General features: G+C 42.3%; 2 protein-coding genes across 10 annotated transcripts; one reads left to right on the top strand and one right to left on the bottom strand.

Annotated features, from left to right (window-relative positions):
- Positions 1-1,467: 1,467 nt before the first annotated feature.
- Positions 1,468-6,932, top strand: LOC115671048 (uncharacterized). Of its 7 annotated transcripts, none has more exons than XM_056306045.1 (15): positions 1,469-1,658; positions 1,850-1,895; positions 2,420-2,550; positions 2,667-2,931; positions 3,413-3,487; positions 3,632-3,790; positions 3,886-3,910; positions 4,019-4,108; positions 4,527-4,698; positions 4,782-4,855; positions 5,306-5,375; positions 5,889-5,960; positions 6,034-6,167; positions 6,424-6,497; positions 6,657-6,932. In XM_056306045.1, the coding sequence occupies exons 4-15, from the start codon at positions 2,727-2,729 to the stop codon at positions 6,722-6,724; spliced, it is 1,218 nt and encodes a 405-aa protein (XP_056162020.1). In that variant the 5' UTR covers positions 1,469-1,658; positions 1,850-1,895; positions 2,420-2,550; positions 2,667-2,726; the 3' UTR covers positions 6,725-6,932. The 7 variants fall into 7 exon arrangements, with proteins under 7 accessions (XP_056162019.1, XP_056162022.1, XP_056162023.1 ...); XM_056306043.1 differs by having other exon boundaries at positions 1,767-1,895; XM_056306044.1 differs by lacking the exon at positions 1,850-1,895 and having other exon boundaries at positions 1,468-1,658; positions 2,420-2,591.
- Positions 6,933-7,343: 411 nt separating this feature from the next.
- LOC115671047 (probable ADP-ribosylation factor GTPase-activating protein AGD14) lies at positions 7,344-13,604 on the bottom strand. 3 transcript variants are annotated; one of them, XM_056306040.1, is made up of 15 exons: positions 13,460-13,597; positions 12,922-12,943; positions 12,692-12,827; positions 12,022-12,083; positions 11,702-11,789; positions 11,561-11,622; positions 11,354-11,447; positions 10,758-11,168; positions 9,815-10,453; positions 9,571-9,732; positions 9,380-9,481; positions 9,193-9,273; positions 8,524-8,695; positions 8,361-8,406; positions 7,344-7,947 (listed from the first exon to the last, which is right to left on the bottom strand). In XM_056306040.1, the coding sequence occupies exons 3-15, from the start codon at positions 12,788-12,790 to the stop codon at positions 7,809-7,811; spliced, it is 2,157 nt and encodes a 718-aa protein (XP_056162015.1). In that variant the 5' UTR covers positions 12,791-12,827; positions 12,922-12,943; positions 13,460-13,597; the 3' UTR covers positions 7,344-7,808. The 3 variants fall into 3 exon arrangements, with proteins under 3 accessions (XP_056162015.1, XP_030448361.2, XP_056162016.1); XM_030592501.2 differs by lacking the exon at positions 12,922-12,943 and having other exon boundaries at positions 13,460-13,604; XM_056306041.1 differs by lacking the exons at positions 8,361-8,406; positions 12,922-12,943 and having other exon boundaries at positions 13,460-13,604.
- Positions 13,605-18,594: the final 4,990 nt, after the last annotated feature.

The raw sequence follows: 18,594 nt of genomic DNA, 5'->3' as shown, positions 1-18,594 counted from the left end.
AATGAAATTACGTTCTCAAACGGGTTTCTGGTCCAAAACTGATTCTGAGAACAAAAAACCAGTTCTGGACAGAACCAGAATGGTTTTCATGCAGCACCTAAGTGGGCCAATAAAGTTATTCTCTCCTCCGATGAAAGTAAGTAGCTGGACCCGATCAGTAAACAAGCTTTATTCTTTATAGATTCGCTCTATGCTGACAAAACAAGACAGGAACTTTGCCCGGGTTAAAAGAAAAACTGATCTTTCTCAACAGCAAAATCAAAGGCTCATGATTGATTTACTCGTTTGCTTTTCAACAAAAAGTGTACAACCCACAATCAACTCTCAGCTAATAGGGCCGCGTAATCTGCTCTTTTCTCTTTGTAGTACAACAATAATGCAGAAATTAGAAACTAATGGCGACCATGTGCACCCACATGAACCCAACATAGACTTAGCTAGAAAGCCTCGAGCTTTTTGACAGACATTCAACTAATCCCCAATTTACTATACGAAAAGTACCCACATAAATTTGTCTATTCTGCCTTTCTTGTTCTTCCCTAAAAGATAGGAGTTAAAAAGACGTTGTCATTGAGATTATTGGGAATTAAGGATGTTTCAAGACAGACAGAGGATCAGCCTTATTGCAGTTCTAGATGAACGTGTTCTGGTGTCTTTTTATTCCAATTAAGGAGCATGTGGAAGAGTTGTCCACGCAATGTGTGCTCTAACTCTGCAATTGCTTTTGCTTAGCCAAAAGCAAGAGCTACTTATATAAATAAAGCTCCTCAACTTGAGTGGAGGTTCCTTTTCTCAGGGAACTTTTCTTCCTTTGCTTTCGATTCTTGAATCATTACTGCGATCTTCCTTAATCGATGATTTTTATATTTTCAGTTTCATTTTTGTTGGGTCTACTCATTTTATCAGGTCACAACTGAATCTCGTTCCAAAATTTGTTGAATTGCGAGTAGATGTGCTTCCCTTTTTTTCCCTGGACGAAGTCAACTCCGGATTGATGAATTGGGAAAAAATTTTCAAGGCGTGTAAATCATCCATGCTTGACCACTAACTACTAAGCCGCAGATCGCAGATAAAAGTACTGTCGAGGGTCAAACTCGATTCATTTCGACTATAAGGCGATTTCTTTATATACATACACGCATAGATGCTACTTGGTGGATTTATTGGAATGATCACAGAGCTCGATTCATTCCAATGTGCTTTGCTTGTTGTCCCTCTTTTTCGTACAATACAGTTTGAGTGACGCCAAAGCAAACAGCCGTTTTCTGTTTCAGTGAAGATCCAAGTATTCTCATGTTCTATCGAGATCGCAGTTCACAAAAGATAAATCCATTTGACGTCGCATGTAATCTTCATGAGAGCTATGACCTCATGTCAAAACCAAGAAAAGGAAAAACGAAAGCAAAAGGACAATGCGTACGGCGGGAAAAAAGAAGGCAAATGAAAGCTCCAAAAGTCTCTCTCTCTCTCTCTCTCTCTCATGTGTCTACCATTCAACAACAATTGAGGGGGACTTTGGACTTGTGCTATCGTTACAAATAGCAAAGCAGAAACATGAAATTTGCCACCCTGTTCTTGTCCTGGAGAAATCTGAGGCGAGTGTGGACTTCTTATGCAGGATCTTTCTAAAGCTTCACAAAAATGTCTTAAACCATCAGGTACTGTTTAGTTTCTTCGAGACCCAAAATGTTTTTCTTTACAATCTGTTCAACATTGGATAAGAATAGCTTGTCTTCGCTGGTTTGCGTAACTACTTTCTTTTTCAGAATTCTCTGCTCTGTAATCCCCCAAATGATCTAAATGGTGACATTGCATTGTCTCTGGATTTTCTTTTCAATGAGTTCAATAGGGAGAGCTGATATGAAAGCATGAAATGTTGCATTGTGGGTTTGGAGGTACAAGATCTTTTGTTAATTGCTGTTATACCGAACAAAGGGAAAAGTTGGGGGTTTTATTCATTAAGCAAATCCATTTGTCAAAGTTCCTGCCTTGCATTCTACGTCTCTCCTCCTCTTTTTTGTCCTCCCCAAATTGAGAAGTTGCTTTCATTTTGAAGAAACGTCTGTGTGTCCTTGCATTTTGGGTGCAGACACTAAAACCTTGTATGTAATATCTCATAGCTTGCCCGCCCAAGGAAAGAGGGTGCGATAAGTCGAGATGCTCTCTGGATATTAGCGTCAAAGTCACAACGGTTAAGTCTCTTCTTCCTAGGCAAGGTCTGGAGGACTATGTATGTGTTGGCTAGTTTGGGTGGATAACTCGGAAAGTTCCGTTTGTTCCAACAACTCGGGTTGGGAACGAAGGTTATCAATTGTTTACCTTTCCGGGAGTGCGAAGGACGGTTTATCTTTCTTTAGGGCAAGGTACGATTCTTTAGATAAATCTTAGCTAGAAAAGTTGATGATTCCATTAAATGCAGAATTGCTAGACCTTTCCAACCTGCTTCCGAAGAGCTAGGCAGGAAATTGCCAAGTATGAAGCCAAGCACACCACGCAGAGAGCTAGGCCATGAAACAATTTCGAGACAATCTTTAAGCCCTTAGAATTGAGGTGAATCAGAAAAGAACTACCTGAAGCCTAGGCAGGACCATGTTGGGGACTCTTACGGAGCATTCTGTTTCTTTTGATCATCCCTGATAAACAATCCTAACCTGCTTGACCTGCAGATGCTGAGATTTTAGTGGGCATGCAACGCTCTGGAAGTTCGCCGCGTTGGTGAAGAAGAAATGGATAGCAGTGCGAGTAGCAGCAGTGGCAATGAGAGGGAGAATGCCATCTTGAATTCCAAGGCCGAGTCTTGTTGTGGCCAGTTCCGAAATGGCTCTAACCCTTGGATGGCCAGATATCTGTATGCTTTGATGTTTCTAGTTTGTAATCTACTGGCTTGGGTCGCTCGGGATTACGGCTACGGTGCCCTCAAAGAAATGGAGAGTAAGATTTCCACGGTTGTCATTGATTTATAATTTCTTTGTACCTCTATGATTAGCACAAGTACATGCACCAGACGGAGCACATCTACATGGACACGGTGCTACTATTTATCAGAACTAACAAGGTAGTTTCCTTGTAGAGTCTCAAATTTGCAGGTCCATTCACTTGAAACCTCCCAAATGAATGTAACGACTTTGGCATTATTAGTTGCCTTTACACTAATAGTTTCGCTCTGTTAGCTCCCAGGGGATGCGATTTGTGTTCTCCAACACTCTTCCTTTTCCTTTTCTTTCGTTCTTCATTTTTCTTTTTGGATTTTAAATACACGGATTCTTTGAGGAAACTAGTGAAGTGTATCCTCTCACTTGAGATGATTTTTTATCAGGGAAGTATTATTTGTCAGGTCTATAGCTAACCTACAGCCATATTTGCTAGATAAATCATTGAGGAAAGGGACTCAAAGAGGCTTTGACCATTGCAGGATTAGAAGGATGTCATGGTGCACAAGATTGTTTGGGCGCAGAAGGAGTCTTGCGGGTCAGCTTGGGATGCTTCATATCCTTTCCACATGAGCGCATCATTTGTTGGCTTTCATACTAGGATTATACCTACAGTTTCATGGTGCTCTTTCTTCGTATTTATTATGTGTATCTTCCAGCTTTGTTTGCATGGATTGCTTCAGCCTTAATCCTGCAATAGACCTTCTACTTCATAATGTTTCTTTCAACGGTCCACACATCGAAGTTGCAAGAGCCTAGAAATGTATGGCATTCCGGGTGGTGGTCAGTCAAGATTGTTCTCTTGATTACCTTGACTATCGTCCCCTTTCTGGTTCCTTCTGCCTTTATCCAGATCTATGGTGATTCTCTTTGCATATCCTGCTTTCAATTGAGCTCTATGGTGGCTCCAATTTATGGCATCCTAGGTGGTGATACAGTTTCTCTGACTTGGCAGGAGAGGTTGCACATTTTGGTGCCGGGTATTGTTCATTATTGGGTTACTACGATCTCTACATCATACTAGAATATCTAAGCTAAAACCAAGTAACTGTGGGAATTTTCTCATCAATTCCTGACATGATTTTCAGGGTTTTTCTTCTCGTTCAGCTTGTAAGTATAATCAGTTTCATCATGTGGCTGAACAATTGCTGTCAGTCTGATAAAGATCCAGAGAAGTGGTAAGACTGTCTGATTCATCTCCTCATTTGGGAAATTCATTCTTCTGCATCTGACGAAAATTCCATCTGATACTATTCCTGGGCGCGTTGCATCATGTGAAACCTTTTACCAAACATCCTAGATGACACAAAACTCACTTCTAGTGTGGTTCATAGCTTTAGTAACTAGTCAAAGTACTTATTATTGCAGCCAGAGTACATAGGCAGCTAAATCCTTTCCATAATCTAACGACATAGGCAGCATGAGCAAAAGTGCTCAGCTTCTTGGTTTATTCAAGACTTTTATGGTAATTTCACTAACTGATGCCTATGCATTTAACTAACTCATATGTCAAGAATATATCTTTTGTGTAATTGAGGGACTCAATGGAGTAGTGAAGTATCACTGCCAATTTATTTTAAGAAACTTCTCTTGCAGCCACATCCAGGTGTTATTACTTGCAGCTACTGCATATGTTGTTTGCATCGGGGGGATCATTTTAATGTACATCTGGTATGCACCGGAGACGTCTTGTCTACTTAACATTTTCTTCATCACTTGGACTCTTGTGCTCCTGCAACTCATGACCAGCGTCTCTCTTCACCCAAAAGTGAGTCAGTTCTTACACTTTCCAAATCCAACAGTAATAGTCATATTAAGACAGATAATTAGTTAATTTTGGTCGTAAAACAGGTCAACGCTGGCTTCTTGATTCCTGGTCTCATGGGACTCTATGTTGTGTTTATCTGCTGGTGTGCCATTCGAAGGTGCTATTCTTATGTCTTCGCTGCTGGGATAAATTGCCTTCGGACAACAGCCATACTATGTTGTTTTCTCTTAGATTTTTGCCGAAAGTACAATTTTGCATGACAAGAACTGTAGCTTACCGCAATACTCAACCTCATTGGCAAACCCACTTAAAATAATTACTTTGAGCAACTTCAGTCTGTGATGACCTTGGTTGGGGTTCACTCGAACTCCTAAAAATAAGCAAAAGTGAAAAATTTTCCATTTCAAGTGATTGAGCTTTATACATTGAGAAAGTTTCCAAGCTTTCGAGGTTGAGTCATTAGGCTGTACGAGTTAGATTGGATTTACTTGAATGGAGCATCAACATAAGTTAACTCCAAAGTGGACTGAAGAGTTCAATTCAATTTAGTTATGTTACAAATCAATTCGTGTTATATTCACATTTCTCCTAATCTTTTGAGTTCCAGTGAACCAGCAGGAGAAAGTTGCAACAGGAAAGCTGCAGCTTCCCACAGTACTGACTGGCTCACAATCATAGTAATATCCGGATTCTTGACATTTCTCTATTTTTGCATCTAATTAGCTGACAACATCCTCAAGAAATATTGTAGCTAAATCTACTTGATTACATGCTACCTGGAAAAGGTTCATCACAAATGTTACGAAACCTGTGCTTCTTTTTCAGCATGCTCATTACAGTCTCGATACACGACCAAGTTTTCCTGCTAATTTAGTTTTCTAGAAGTTCATAGAATGGATTAATCTAATGGGGTCCCTGTAGCTTTCATTGTACAGAGGCTTAGTAGTTACACGATTTGGGCCAAATGTTACTGAGAGAAGCTAATAGGAGTAGGAAATTTTGTTTTGGCAAAAGGCCGAGTTAACTGATCATATGCACTTTAGTAGCATGATTGAATTACCTATGAATTAATCCCTTGACTCTGAAATATTGTGCATCCTACCATATTTTTAGCTTGGGTTCCCTTACTTTTATATCTTATAGTATAGACTAATGGGATGACTATGCTTACTGCCTTATATGTACTACAGAGCTTCATTGTAGCGATGCTTGCCATTGTCATTGCTACCTTTTCAACTGGAATCGACTCCCAATGCTTTCAGGTTTGTGCTTCAATAAGCAGAAACATATTCGTGACTAGAACATTCAGCAAAATGACTTTTAAAGTAACTGCAGTTCACGAAGACTAAAGTGAAAGCTGACAGTGATGTCCCATATGGCTATGGCTTCTTCCATTTTGTTTTCGCCACGGGAGCAATGTACTTTGGAATGCTGTTTATTGGCTGGAACAGTCACTACCCTATAAAGAAGTACATGACTTGCTGTATTCTGGAGATTGACTTTACTTTTCGTATTACAGAACTGAAGTCTTTGTGCGCTAAGGTTTCAAAGAGCTGTTCCAAGGAAATGCAGTTTTAATAGGAAAAAAGACTACCCAAAAATAGCATGATCCCTGGTCTTCGAAATGCTCATTAAAATCTGAAGTTCATTTGAATACTGAATGAGAAGGCAATTTCATGTACACCAGACTAAAGTGAACGTTTTTCTCTGCTCATTCTAATGCAGGTGGACAATTGACGTGGGATGGACGAGCACTTGGGTCAAAATCGTCAACGAGTGGGTCGCAGTCTGTGTTTTCAGTATGTTCTCGATACAGAAAGCTCCTTCCCATTTGTAACCAGTTATGGTTGTGCTAAGTTGCTGTTGTCAGCTCAATCAGAAAAGCTCTTTCGTAGTTTTTGATTTCACCAAAAAAGTAAACGAATGAGTAGTGATGGAAAGTGTTTGCTCTTGTGCAGTATGGATGGTCGTAGCACCGGTTGTGCGGAAGAGCAGGCAAGCTGGTGGAACTACATCCGTAGTCTGAAAGTTCTAAATCTGCAGTTCCATGTATGTAATGCCCGGCGTCATCCAACTTGTGCAGATGCAATAGTAAATTGAACCCGCAAATGCTCCGCCGGATAATTCGGTGGATAGAGTAGGAAGCAGTTGAACGGTCCTGGCCCAGGATGAAAGAGTCAGAAGACGCGAATCTTTCGTGCAGTTAGTTAATCATAAACGCGTCTTGGCTTTCACTTTCGCTGATAATGATAGTGAGGAAGCTAACTACGTCTGGTTAATTTAGCGTAGAAGGTTTCTGCCGTTTCAAATTAAGCAAGAATAGAAAGGATACATATTATGCCGCATGGCAATCCACATCCATGATTCGCTCATGACGACGTAGATTGCATTCATGGATTCACGATCGGAAGTTCTTTGTAATCAAAACGTGCGAGATCGCCCAGGAAATTATTCCAACATTTGTTAAGCTTGTGAAGACATTCTGGGTGTTTTGATTCTTGTTAGTGTTCTGCTATTGCGTTCATGCAAAAACTGCTATTGTTTTGAATCCTCTCTCTCTCTCTCTCTCTCTCTCCAGATTCTCAGTGCTTTCAGGTTAGGGGAGCAGTAATACTTACGTGACAGAGCTACACTTGACAGTATGGTTACAAAACTCATCATTCAATAATATCAACATATACACACCCCACAATACATCATTACAAGCTTTGTTTCATGAACGTCATCTGACAGAACGTAGTGATCATTATGCAACAATCTCGAAACTAAAACAAAAAAGAAGGAATTTTACAACAGAAACAATCGAGTTGGACCATCAAATGCCTAATGAGAATCTACAAACAGAATTAACACCTTTGCTGCATAAAAAAGAGATAAAACTTGGATCAAGGAGGAGACGTCTTGAGCCCATGTGATTTCGGCTGGAGTTCCAGTGATTTTTTTATCTACTAATCCAACGTGTTGACGGCTGCCCCAAAATAATGGATGCAAATGAATCTCTCTCTAGCTGCCTCTATTAAAATAAGAAACCAAAACTTTCGACGGGACAAGATGAAGAGGAGCAACAAGGAGATGCCCAAGTGATGTCAGAGAGCTTTGCTCTTTGCAATCTAGCCAAACGGGTTCCCTCCGACTGGTGCCGAAGAATTCGGTGCACGGGGGGCCTGAAAACCAGCAGTTCCTAACTGATTCATATTCAAGGCGCCATAGGAAGCCCCCTCCATGCCAAATCCCCCTAGTCCTTGATACCTAACAAAAGCAAACCAGTGAGTGGACGCTACTCATAGCCTAATAAAGGCACGCCACTAAAACACTTCCGGGAAATTTTCCCAGGTATTTCTTGCTTTAGGGGAACAAAGCATCATGAAACAATATTTCAGGTTTGACAAGTGGGATCAAACCAACCATGAACACCAAAGGGGTCATACAAAATACGTGCTTCTCAAGAGCCTATACAGTTCTGACCGAAAAAAAAACAGAGCCTATACAGCGACATAAGCTTAAGCACACATGAATAAACAGGTGCACACTATTTTGATATTGCCAGTTCTATGTGAATGGGCAAAGCATGACAGAAATAACATGCAAAGCACATGAACCATATATATATATCTCAGCAAAGTAAACAGCGTCCAATGAAAACTATAACCAGTTATAGTCACCTGGGAGGATGCATGTTACCATGCATTTGCTGTCCCACGTAGGCACCTGAAGATTCACGTAAAGAATCAGCAGATAGAAAATACAGACCATAATTTTTCTTTTGTCTTGTCCTTATATTGTCATTAATCTATTTACACCAGTCAGGTTGCATTCGTTGCTTACTTGGCGGCAATGCTGATGCGAGAGGTTGTGGCTGCAGAGATGCTGCTGATGCATAAGTGCCCTGAGGGGCTATCCACGATTGCGTGGGAGTACCAAGACTGGAAGCATGCATGAGGCTGGAAGAGGGTGGGACATTTGGTAAAGCACCCTGCAAGGATGCCATGGAGGGAAACTGCATAGAAAGGGAAACGAAAAGGCAAAAATTATAAAAAAAAAATCACCTAATGGTTTGCAATATATCTCGACGAACAAATCCAAGGGGTTTAAAAAGTGTAGTCAGGCACTACTAGTGATAACCAGCTACATGTCAATCTACTTACCCCTTTTCTTCATCAGCAACATCCAGGGTCAAAAATGCCTCTCTTTCCTCTCTTCCCTCAAAACACGCCCCCTCAACCCCCAAACCACTCCGACCAAAAAAAAAAGAAAAACCCCAAACCACCAAAAACATAATAATACTAATAAAAAGTGAAGAAAGAAAAATAAATTACCCTAAAACCCTAATCCATCCAAGTTGTAACGTTTTCAAGTTCATGAGTCTGAACAGTTGTGATAATGAACAGGAAGACAGCACAAATAAAGTTCAGAAGAAAAGATCACGAATTTCAAACAGGGCACCAATACTTGTTCTATTTTATGACATCACTATCCCTTGAATGTTTCACATACCACTGGAGTCTGAACTTGAGAAGGTTCACTTGTATCAAATGGGTTCACTGATTTTGATTGCTGAGGCAAAGCTTGCATTGTCTGTAACAGTAAAGTATACGGTACCTTTGAGATTTTTGAAATATCTTAATACATAAAAAAGAAACGGCATTCAAAAGCTAGGAGGCATATCCAAATATTGTGATACCATGACAGTGTTATATTGCATATATCCCATTCCAAAAGGGGGACCAGTTTGCCACCCCATAACTGGTGCTGGAAAGGATGGATAAGTTGCAGCAAAAAGATCCTATAAATAACTCCGTATTAGTTGTAACGAAAAAAAATCATGAGAAGACTCAGCAAAGTGACGCCAAAAACCCTTGTAGGCAGAATTACCGCAGGCAACTCTTTTCTTGAACTTGATTTTATTTCAGCAGAGACATTTTGTGAAGTCACACCAGGAGCGACCTGTTCAGGAGGTTTTGGTGCATGAAGTGCTTGAGACGAAACCATGCTAAAAGGTCCTTGCATATTTGCAGGAGGTGACGCATTCCAGGACTATGAAAAAGATTAGAAGACAAACAGGTTACGTGGTGCATTAGAAAACAACATTAACATTCATGCAGATAGCATAGCCAACCTGATTGGTAGATGCTCCATGAATGTGCATTGAAGATGGTTGAGCAGTCTGCATACCAGCTGCTGGGAATAGATTAGGTTGCTGAGGTGGAGTACTGAAAGCAGGGCCACCACTTACAGCAGAAGTTGATACCAATCCTGGGGCAATGACTGAAGCACCTCCTTGAGAAAATGTTGACAAGCCACCCGCTGGCGCGACTGTGGAAGCACCTGCAGTCAAGGGCAACCCAGGAGTGTTACCTACAGGTGCAGCGATTGAATTACCAACCATCGGTAACACTGCTGAGCTGCCTCCAGGTGCAACAAATGCCCCGCCTAACCCAGGGCCCCCTGATTGTTGACCAGGTGCAGGAGCTGGAGTCGTCAACTGAAATATGACAGAATCCAGGGGACTTGTGTAGGGAGGCTGTGATACTATTGTTGCAGGTGCGGCATCAAAAGAGGCCCAATTATCGTGACTAGTAGAAGTCATCGGTGGAGAAATGGCGGCTTGACTCATGGTAGGTGGATGTGGCTGTGTGGAGGCTGTAGTAGGAGGTTCAGGATCGGCATCAAAATCAATTAAGCTAACTGCTTTCTCGGGTTTAACTTCTGCTACATTCCCGTTTGTTGAACCCAAGCTACTGGAAGATGCAGTCCTCTGCAATCAGACAAGACAATGACTTTTTTCTTTAGCTATGAAGATGAGACAGTGAAGGTATATTACAATTTAAGAGATTCTTATTGAGTATCAAAAAAAGGAAAGGGAAAAACCCCATCTGGCTTCTGTAGAGGTTTGCATCTGAATTGATCATGCAATGCACTAATGGACCATTTAAAATTTGATTCAGTTCTGGACTCGAATTATTAGCTTTCTAGTTAATTTGCCACCTTGGGATCCACCATGGTCATGGACTCAGGAACACTACAGAATTTATCTTCTTGACATTAAAAAGAGGCCACACCTGTGTCTGCACCAAGCCATCAGTGGCCCTGGTACCATTGGCTTTTGGAGGTTCTGCTATCCGAAGAGGCAAAACATTATCTCCCAGTATTTCCCTAACTGGTCGCACTATAGGTGGACTAGATGTATCTAGATCTTTTGGTCGCTCAGGTGATCCTCCTATCTTTGATTCTCCATCAGAAGTTCGGTGATCATCCAATTTCTTTCCATTTCCAAATCTGTCCTCTCGACGCCAATCATTGATTACATCTGGACGAGAAGGACTTCTCTTGTAATCACTATACTGTCTGCTTTCTTGATCGTATGCTGGACTTCTTCCACCGGAGCTTGACCTATCGCTGTATCGCCGATCATACGTCTCCTCGTATGGAGGACTTCGAGAACCTCCTTGGTATGAGTCTTCTTTGTCACTCTGCGCATTGTACACAATTAGACGAGGGCAGAATATCGAGTACCGTTAACAATTGATGAACAGCTTCATAGATACAAGTTTGGGTTCATTCAAACTGCTCTCATTGGTGAAACAGTAAAGAAAATTAGCTGGAGATCACGATAGCCTAATCAATAACTCAAGAGGATAAGTAGCATTGCACCTACCTTTGCCCTTGGAGGTCTATCATAGCTCCTATCACCTGAGTATCTTTTGTCCACGTAGACATGCTTAATAAAATCTCGCAGCCTGTCAACATTACTGGGAAAGTAGAGACCCAGATCAGGAAACCGAGATTCTAAAGACCACATCCATAGGATGCATGGCCTTCTACTTATCAGAAGAACAATATATGTTCTGGTTGTATACCGTACCTGCCATCAGGCAGAGAATTACGCTGTGCATCCCATTCCTTGAGATAGATTTCCTTCGCACGCTGGAAGGCAATTTTTCGGCGGTCATGTCAACAGCTTAGCAACACTATTGCATGTCCAGCATAAGGAAGGCTTACATACCTGATTTCCACCTCCTTGGAGGGCACTAACTTCTTGTGAGGTGAATTTAGCCATTGATATAGACTTTACACGATGTGTGAACTCCCGGCTGAAGCAATTGCCAGCGGTCAGCTCAGTTTAAGCAAATGAAAGTGTAATGCGTGTAAGAACATATTCATCTCCTCTCATAATTCTCTTTTGCTTACTCTTGCCTCAAGATGTGTCCATGGACTATATTCATGTTTGCTCTTCACAACTAGTTTGAATCTTCCAAACCGACAGCTAAATAAGCATATGAATTGATACGTGTACAACAAGGTAAAAAGGTTATTGGCACTTACTGTATTCCACCACATGTTGTGCACACGAATGTACAGAAACTGGTGCAAACATACTGTGGTCCCTGTTCACAGAAATAGAATTCCCATAATAAACATCACATTTATTTGAGCAGGATAAGAGTTCAAATTCCAATATGAACGATCAATCCCAAGTTAACATGGAGTTGCACCACATCCCTATTGTTTAGATGTTTTATGAGAGAATCTATGAACTACATAGCTTCAGAAGAAAAAAAAGTAATGGTGCTATTATAGTCTACTGGATTGACAGACTTGACCCTGGAATCTAAACTAACAAAGGAAGAAGCAAGGTACCAACGATGCATCGATAAATAAATGATGGTGAAAAAAATTTCCCACTTACTTCAAGCCAAATATGCAAGCTTGGCAGTTGGCAACAAAAAAGGATAAGAGACATAACTGATCATGGCAGCTTAGTAATTCAATCCATATACTAGACATAGTAAATAATCTAAATGTGCACTTGTTTACTTCATGATGTCGCAGCTGACTCAGTTCAAGTCAGAGAATTAAAAAAAAAAATTAATAATAGTATGATAATCTCTGTTTAAGTCCTAACACAAAGATCATGAATAGAGTTACGGGCTTAGACATTTGTGACATGGCGGCACAAAGCCGGAATGCAAAAGGCAAGCAATGCGCTGCATACCAGGCTGTTGCAATTAATACATCTCTTATTCTCGGGGAGCTTGAGAAGACCACGTATAATTCGCTCATTTCTCTCGTCTTCCTTGATCCGGTTTGCCATTCCTAGATGCTCCGGGTACCCGAATCCAAGAACCCAACTGGTCAAAAGGGCAATGAACAGAAGTCAATCCACTAGAAGTCGCCGTGATTCATTCAAGCAAAACCAATTGTTCAACTAAGTGCGCTCCTCACACGAATCTCAACACAGCCAATCCTGCAGACAAACAATTCGTATAGAATTCAAACCGGGAAAAAAAAGAAGAAAAAGAGATCATTTTGACCAAGCAAACACCGTCTCAAGTCGATACAAGCAACCAGCATGGAACAGAAATGCTAGTCGCCAGAGTCCTTCTCCGCTCATTCGCGAAAAAAACAAACATCCAAAAACGCGCGACTCGGGATCTCCGATCCCACCTCCCCCCCCCCCACAAAACCCACCCACCAAGCGGGACGCGAGCGAAAACCAGGAGAATTCTCCCCACACAACAGCGCCAGCACGAAGATCAAGAACCGCCCGGCGGGGGGAGAAAAATCCAATCCCCGGGGGGGCAACGGCGGATCTGAGGAATCGAGACCCACTTGAGCACCGGCCGAGAACGGAGGACCGGGACCCGCCCCGGCTCCGATCCCGGGCGGAATCGGAAACGGCGAAGGACCCACTGAAAACTCGAGCACAGACGAACAAGAAGTAGAGAGAGAGAGAGAGAGAGAGAGAGAGCTGGTGCGTTACCTGCGCAGCCTTTGCAGTATGCGGGAACTTCGCTCGAGGATTTGCAGGGCGGAAGAGAGAGAGAGAGAGAGATCGAAGCAGCTCAGGGGAGCTCAACCAAAGTCTCTCCCTTTTCCTCTTCCTCGAAATGTAGAGAGAGAGAGGAGAGAGAAAGAGTAGGAAAAGAAAAGGGCTTTTTCGTATTTTCTTTTGGAGAGAGAGAGGGGGGGGGGGGACCGGCGGGGGTTGTGTTACGGTGTTGTCGGGCACAGCGTGGTACGGTGTCCTAACGTGCCGCGGTAGGCCCCACCCCCGCCCTCCTTTGACGGGCTCCGGTCCGGTCTGGTCCACTTCCAATTTTTTTCCCTCTTTTTGTTTTTCCGCTTTTATTATTTAACACAAATACCGTTAAAAGACCTCAAATTATACTTATTACGACACAAATGCTCGTAACAATATCTAAACTTGCCCAATGTGATCCAAATATCCCAAAAAAAAAAATTCGTGCCGTCAAAAAACATACATACCCTCTGTTACAAATCCATTCAGAGCATATTTATCATACTTGTATATGTTCGGAGTTTTTTATAAAACAAAAAAATCAGGGTGTGCATGTGATAATGGACAAGTTTGAGATTTTTAGTCACACAAACTAAAAAAAAATATTATGGACGTGGTTTAAGGTTTTTTATGGTATTAATATTTTATTTATTTGTTTTCTTATTTTCTCCTTTTCTCTTTTTCAATTTTTTATTTTATATTTTTTTTCTTCCTTCGGATGGGTGTGATTATGATGGTCGCAAAAGGCGACTGGGGGATCGGTCATTAATTCACCCTCCCTCGCTTGTCGCCATAATCACGTTTGCCACGCGACGGGATTTTTCTTTAATCATTTTTTTCCGCCTAATTAATTCTTATTTTCTTTTTTTAGCAGAAATCATAACTTTTTTTTTTGGTCAAAGAAGAAATCATAACTTGGCGCCGGAAGAATTTTAAGCACCCCGTTGACGTCAGCTCCGGTCCCAAACTGCCCCGTCCCGTAATTTTGCCGAATTGTCGAAATGGGAAGATTTTTAAATTGAGATTTATATTCGGGAGGGATTTTAGGGTGGGGAAATAATAAAGGCATAAAAAAATAAATTGGGATGTAAAAGAAGGGGTTAATATCACGAAAAATCTCAAATTAATACACCCGTGATAAATTTACCCTCCGTTAGTTTCCGTTAAATTTTATTGTCAAATTGTGTTGAGTTTGATTACACGTGGCAGTTGACAGGTATACTGATTTATGATTTTACCCCTCCATTTATCACAGATTTGCAAATTTGTGATTTTTCATTGTATTAATCCAATTTAACGGAGGGTAAATTTGTCGCGGGTGTACCGGTTTGGTGGTGGTCAAAAAGTTAGCTCGGGGTAAATTTATCACAAATGTACCAGTTTGAAATTTTTCGTGACATGAACCGTCAAAGAAATAGGGGCAGCGAAGATTATTTTTTCCATATTTGTTATTTGGGAAAAGGGTTGAATGTGGAGTGCGGAAAGTGGAATTCGGCCTCGGAGAAAAAGAGAAAACAGCCAAAAAAAAATTAAAAAATAGAGAATGTAATTTTTTTTATATGTAGAATAGCAATTTGAATTTTCCATTGACTATTCAAACCCACTTTTCAAGAAAGGGCAAAAAAAAGAAAGGAAAGGGGGGGAGGATTTGGTGATTTGAGTTGCCGAATGTGGAATTCGTTTCCTTATCCTCCTCATATTTCGCCTCGTGTGGCTACCGGTCTGCCCCCCCTATTAGGTATTTGCTATGCTTTGATTAAGCCGAAAATCTAACCTACACACAAGAGGGCGTTCAATTAGCTAAATCTTAAACTATGTTTAACGCCTTAAACTTTCAGTAGCGGTCTCGTAATATTTCACAGTCGGAGTAGAATTCGAACCACGAGTGCAAGCTCGAGCCTGTTGGCGATCCACAGGATCGGCGCTTAGACTCTCGTAATCGAACTTGATCGAGCATTGGCCGTGGAACTTTCCATGTTATGACACCACGTATACTTATATAACTTCAATCTTTTCGGTAAATTAAGCTCATGGCCTAGGAATTTCGAACATATAGCATCAAAGACATGCTATCAGTGCTAGTCATTGTCCAAACTTTTGTTTGCGAGCCCACCTAACCTTAATGGCTATCGGTCGGTTCACGAAACCTCCCATTAGCTTTCACTTCATAAGACAACACTAGCGATGATAGGACCATGTAGCTTTCACCATGAATGATTTCTCTATCTTCTTACCAAGGGGTTAAACTACGGCTTTAGCCATCGTTAGCCTTGCGCGCGATTCGGTCCTCCGGCTATTTCTTTCCGTTAAAATGTAGTCCTCCATCTTCGACGGCTCGCGCAATCGAGTTCTTTGTTATCAACATGTAGTTAACACCGTCACATTTTCGAAGTGGCGAAATCAGGGCATGCGCCCACGTGGCCTTTTCCCTGGCCCTCAAAACTCCACGATCTTTGCACGAGAGGAGTGGCCAGGTTTATTTTATCCTGCTCTGTTCTCAAACATGTTGGAGTATTGGAATGAACCCTTTTGTGGGAAATGGGTGTTAAAGATGGATATAGCGTGTGTACCGTTTGCTGACAATTAATTTTCAAGGTTGCTCTCTAGCCACTAGGCTTTTGGGCCGGGTCGGAAGACGGGTCGGGCCAATCGTGGTCCTTATTCGTATACATACATACTCGCGTAGATCTCGTCCGAGTCCCGTGGAATTCGACGGCTGCGATCGCATCCGGTCCACGAATTTTTTATTTTTCACTTCATTGAGAGAGATTGTTTTTTTTTTATAGGGATAATGACACAAACAGTCCCTGAATTATGGCATAGGATCTCTAGATTTTTTGTACATATTCAATGTAGTCTCTGAACTATATGAAAATGTTCATTGTAGTCTCCAAACTTGAATTTAGGGATTAAATTGAGCATGTACAAAAAATTCAAGGACGGCATTGAATAAATCAAAATTTCAGGGACCACATTACACATTGGATTAAATTTCAGTGACTACATTGAATAAATTAAAAAGTTCATGAATCATATTGCATATTGGGCCAAAATTCAAAAATTATTTATGTCATTTTCCCTTCTTTATACTTGTCCTCGGAGGAAAATTTCCCCTTCATTTTCTTCACCGTCCATGATGTCCTTTCCTTTCCCAAGTGAACACTTTGTTAGGGTGTCATAATGGCGGATCTAGAACTTTAAGTATACATAACATTTTTTTAACTCTTTTTTCACCAATTGGTAATGATTCTTTGGGACCTAATGGGGATGGGGAGTAGTCATGGCCACGGGCCGGTTTCGACCCGGAACCAGATCGGAACGGGCCCGGTCAAACCCAGGCCCGGCCCGCGGTTTGGAACCGGAACCGGCCCGTGCCCTACCGGCCCGGTTCCGGTTCCAGAAATTTTTGAACGTGCTCGGAACCGCCGATTCCAGGCCCGGTTCAAAAAAAAAAAAAACTGCAGATCTGGCGAGGGTTCGACCTCGCCGGCCTCAGGGGAGGCTGGCCTCGCCAATTGCCGGCGAGGTCGAGCCTCGCCGGCCTCGCCCGACGCCGGCGAGGTCGAGCCCTCGCCCGATCTGGCGAGGCCGGCCTCGCCCAGCCCAAGCGAGGGCGGCCCTCGCCCGACGCCGCGAGGGCGGCCTCGCCTGAGGCCGGCGACCTCTGCCGGCCCCGGCTATGGCCGGCGGAGGAAGAAAAGAAAAAAAAAAGAAAAGGAAAAGAAAAAGAAAAAAAACAGAAAAAAAAATTATGAACCGGCCCGGAACCGGTTCCGAACCTGAACCGGAACCGGACCGGAACCGTCCGGTTCATATTTGGCCACGAACTGGAACCGCCGGTTCCGAACCGTGGCTATGACTAATGGGGAGGCATCACTAGCCCTTTAAAAGTTCCTCCGGCGCCAATGCTGTCATTACCTTTTCTTCTCACCTCCTAGGTTATAATTTGACAATGTCATCACTTAATTTCTGTTATCTCCATTCGTAATTACTGCAAAGAGAAACAAATCGGGATGGAAACAGGACGGGTTTGGAGCGACCCCGGCGAATATCGATACCTTCCCAATCTCGTCGCTATCCGAACCAGTGCCATTCGAATTAGCGGGTACTCAAACCCGCCCCAAACTTGACGAGAAAATGAGTAATTATCTACTGTCCGGATATAATTTCCATACTCGTCTCAAATATTATAGGCTGTGTTTGGTGGATCGGATATAGTTTCGGATATGATAACTTTTATACTATCCGAGGTTTGATGCAGCACTTGATTTGGATATGATCGAATATAATCGAGATAAAGAAATTCCATTTAGGAAAAAAAATGTCGCATTGTACAATCGAGAGATAAGAGGGAGGAGAACAATGGTGGTGTTGTGAACTGCGACCACAGGCAGTGGTTACATCTCCAACGGTACGGTGATCACCGTCCTTTGGCAAGCACGGCCACCATGGCAAGTAGCGCGACCACCTCGATGGTGATCGCCATTCTAAATCTAGGGGGACGCGAACACCTCGCGGTGGTTGTAGCTCCATGGCGATGTCACAGCTGGTGGTGGTCACCGCTGCCATCGCCATGGCCTGTAGGTCGTTTGTGTAGTGGTCCCCAAGCAACATCACAACACTTGCTCTCTGCCTGTGTTTCGCTCTCTCCATGTAGATCTAATTTCGCGACCTCTTTGCAGCGCGCAACCTCCCCAGGAGGAGGTCGCGAGGTGCTCTCGCCTAGGCGTCCCCGGGCGACCTTGTGTTGGCGTCGCTGTTGCAAGGAGGTTGCACGGTGCATGTCCTAAGCAGCGAGCACTCTTCAATGAACAGTGCTTGTTGCAAAATCAAGGTGTTATAGACTTATTTACTAACTATTTTATGTGTTATCTAGTTTTGTCAAATGTACACAAAACACTTTTGGATAACAATATCTCTGTTATATTCAAATATCTGTCAAATACTGTACAAGATATTAAGCATTCTTATATTATCCGATCTTACCCGAAAAAAAAAAACCCCAACAAAGTCATAGGGTTTTTAACACTCGGACTTGTCCTGCTTCCCAAACTCGCAACCCGTAAAAGTCAAATTAGGGCTTGGACGAATCCGAT

The sequence above is a fragment of the Syzygium oleosum genome, unplaced genomic scaffold (assembly GCF_021117445.2).
Source record: "Syzygium oleosum isolate NSW1041296 unplaced genomic scaffold, Sole_v2.1 Sole_v2.41, whole genome shotgun sequence".
In the NCBI taxonomy this organism is placed as follows: Eukaryota; Viridiplantae; Streptophyta; class Magnoliopsida; order Myrtales; family Myrtaceae; genus Syzygium; species Syzygium oleosum.
Note: the sequence above shows the minus strand (reverse complement) of the source record. Positions and strands in the feature narration are given on the sequence as shown.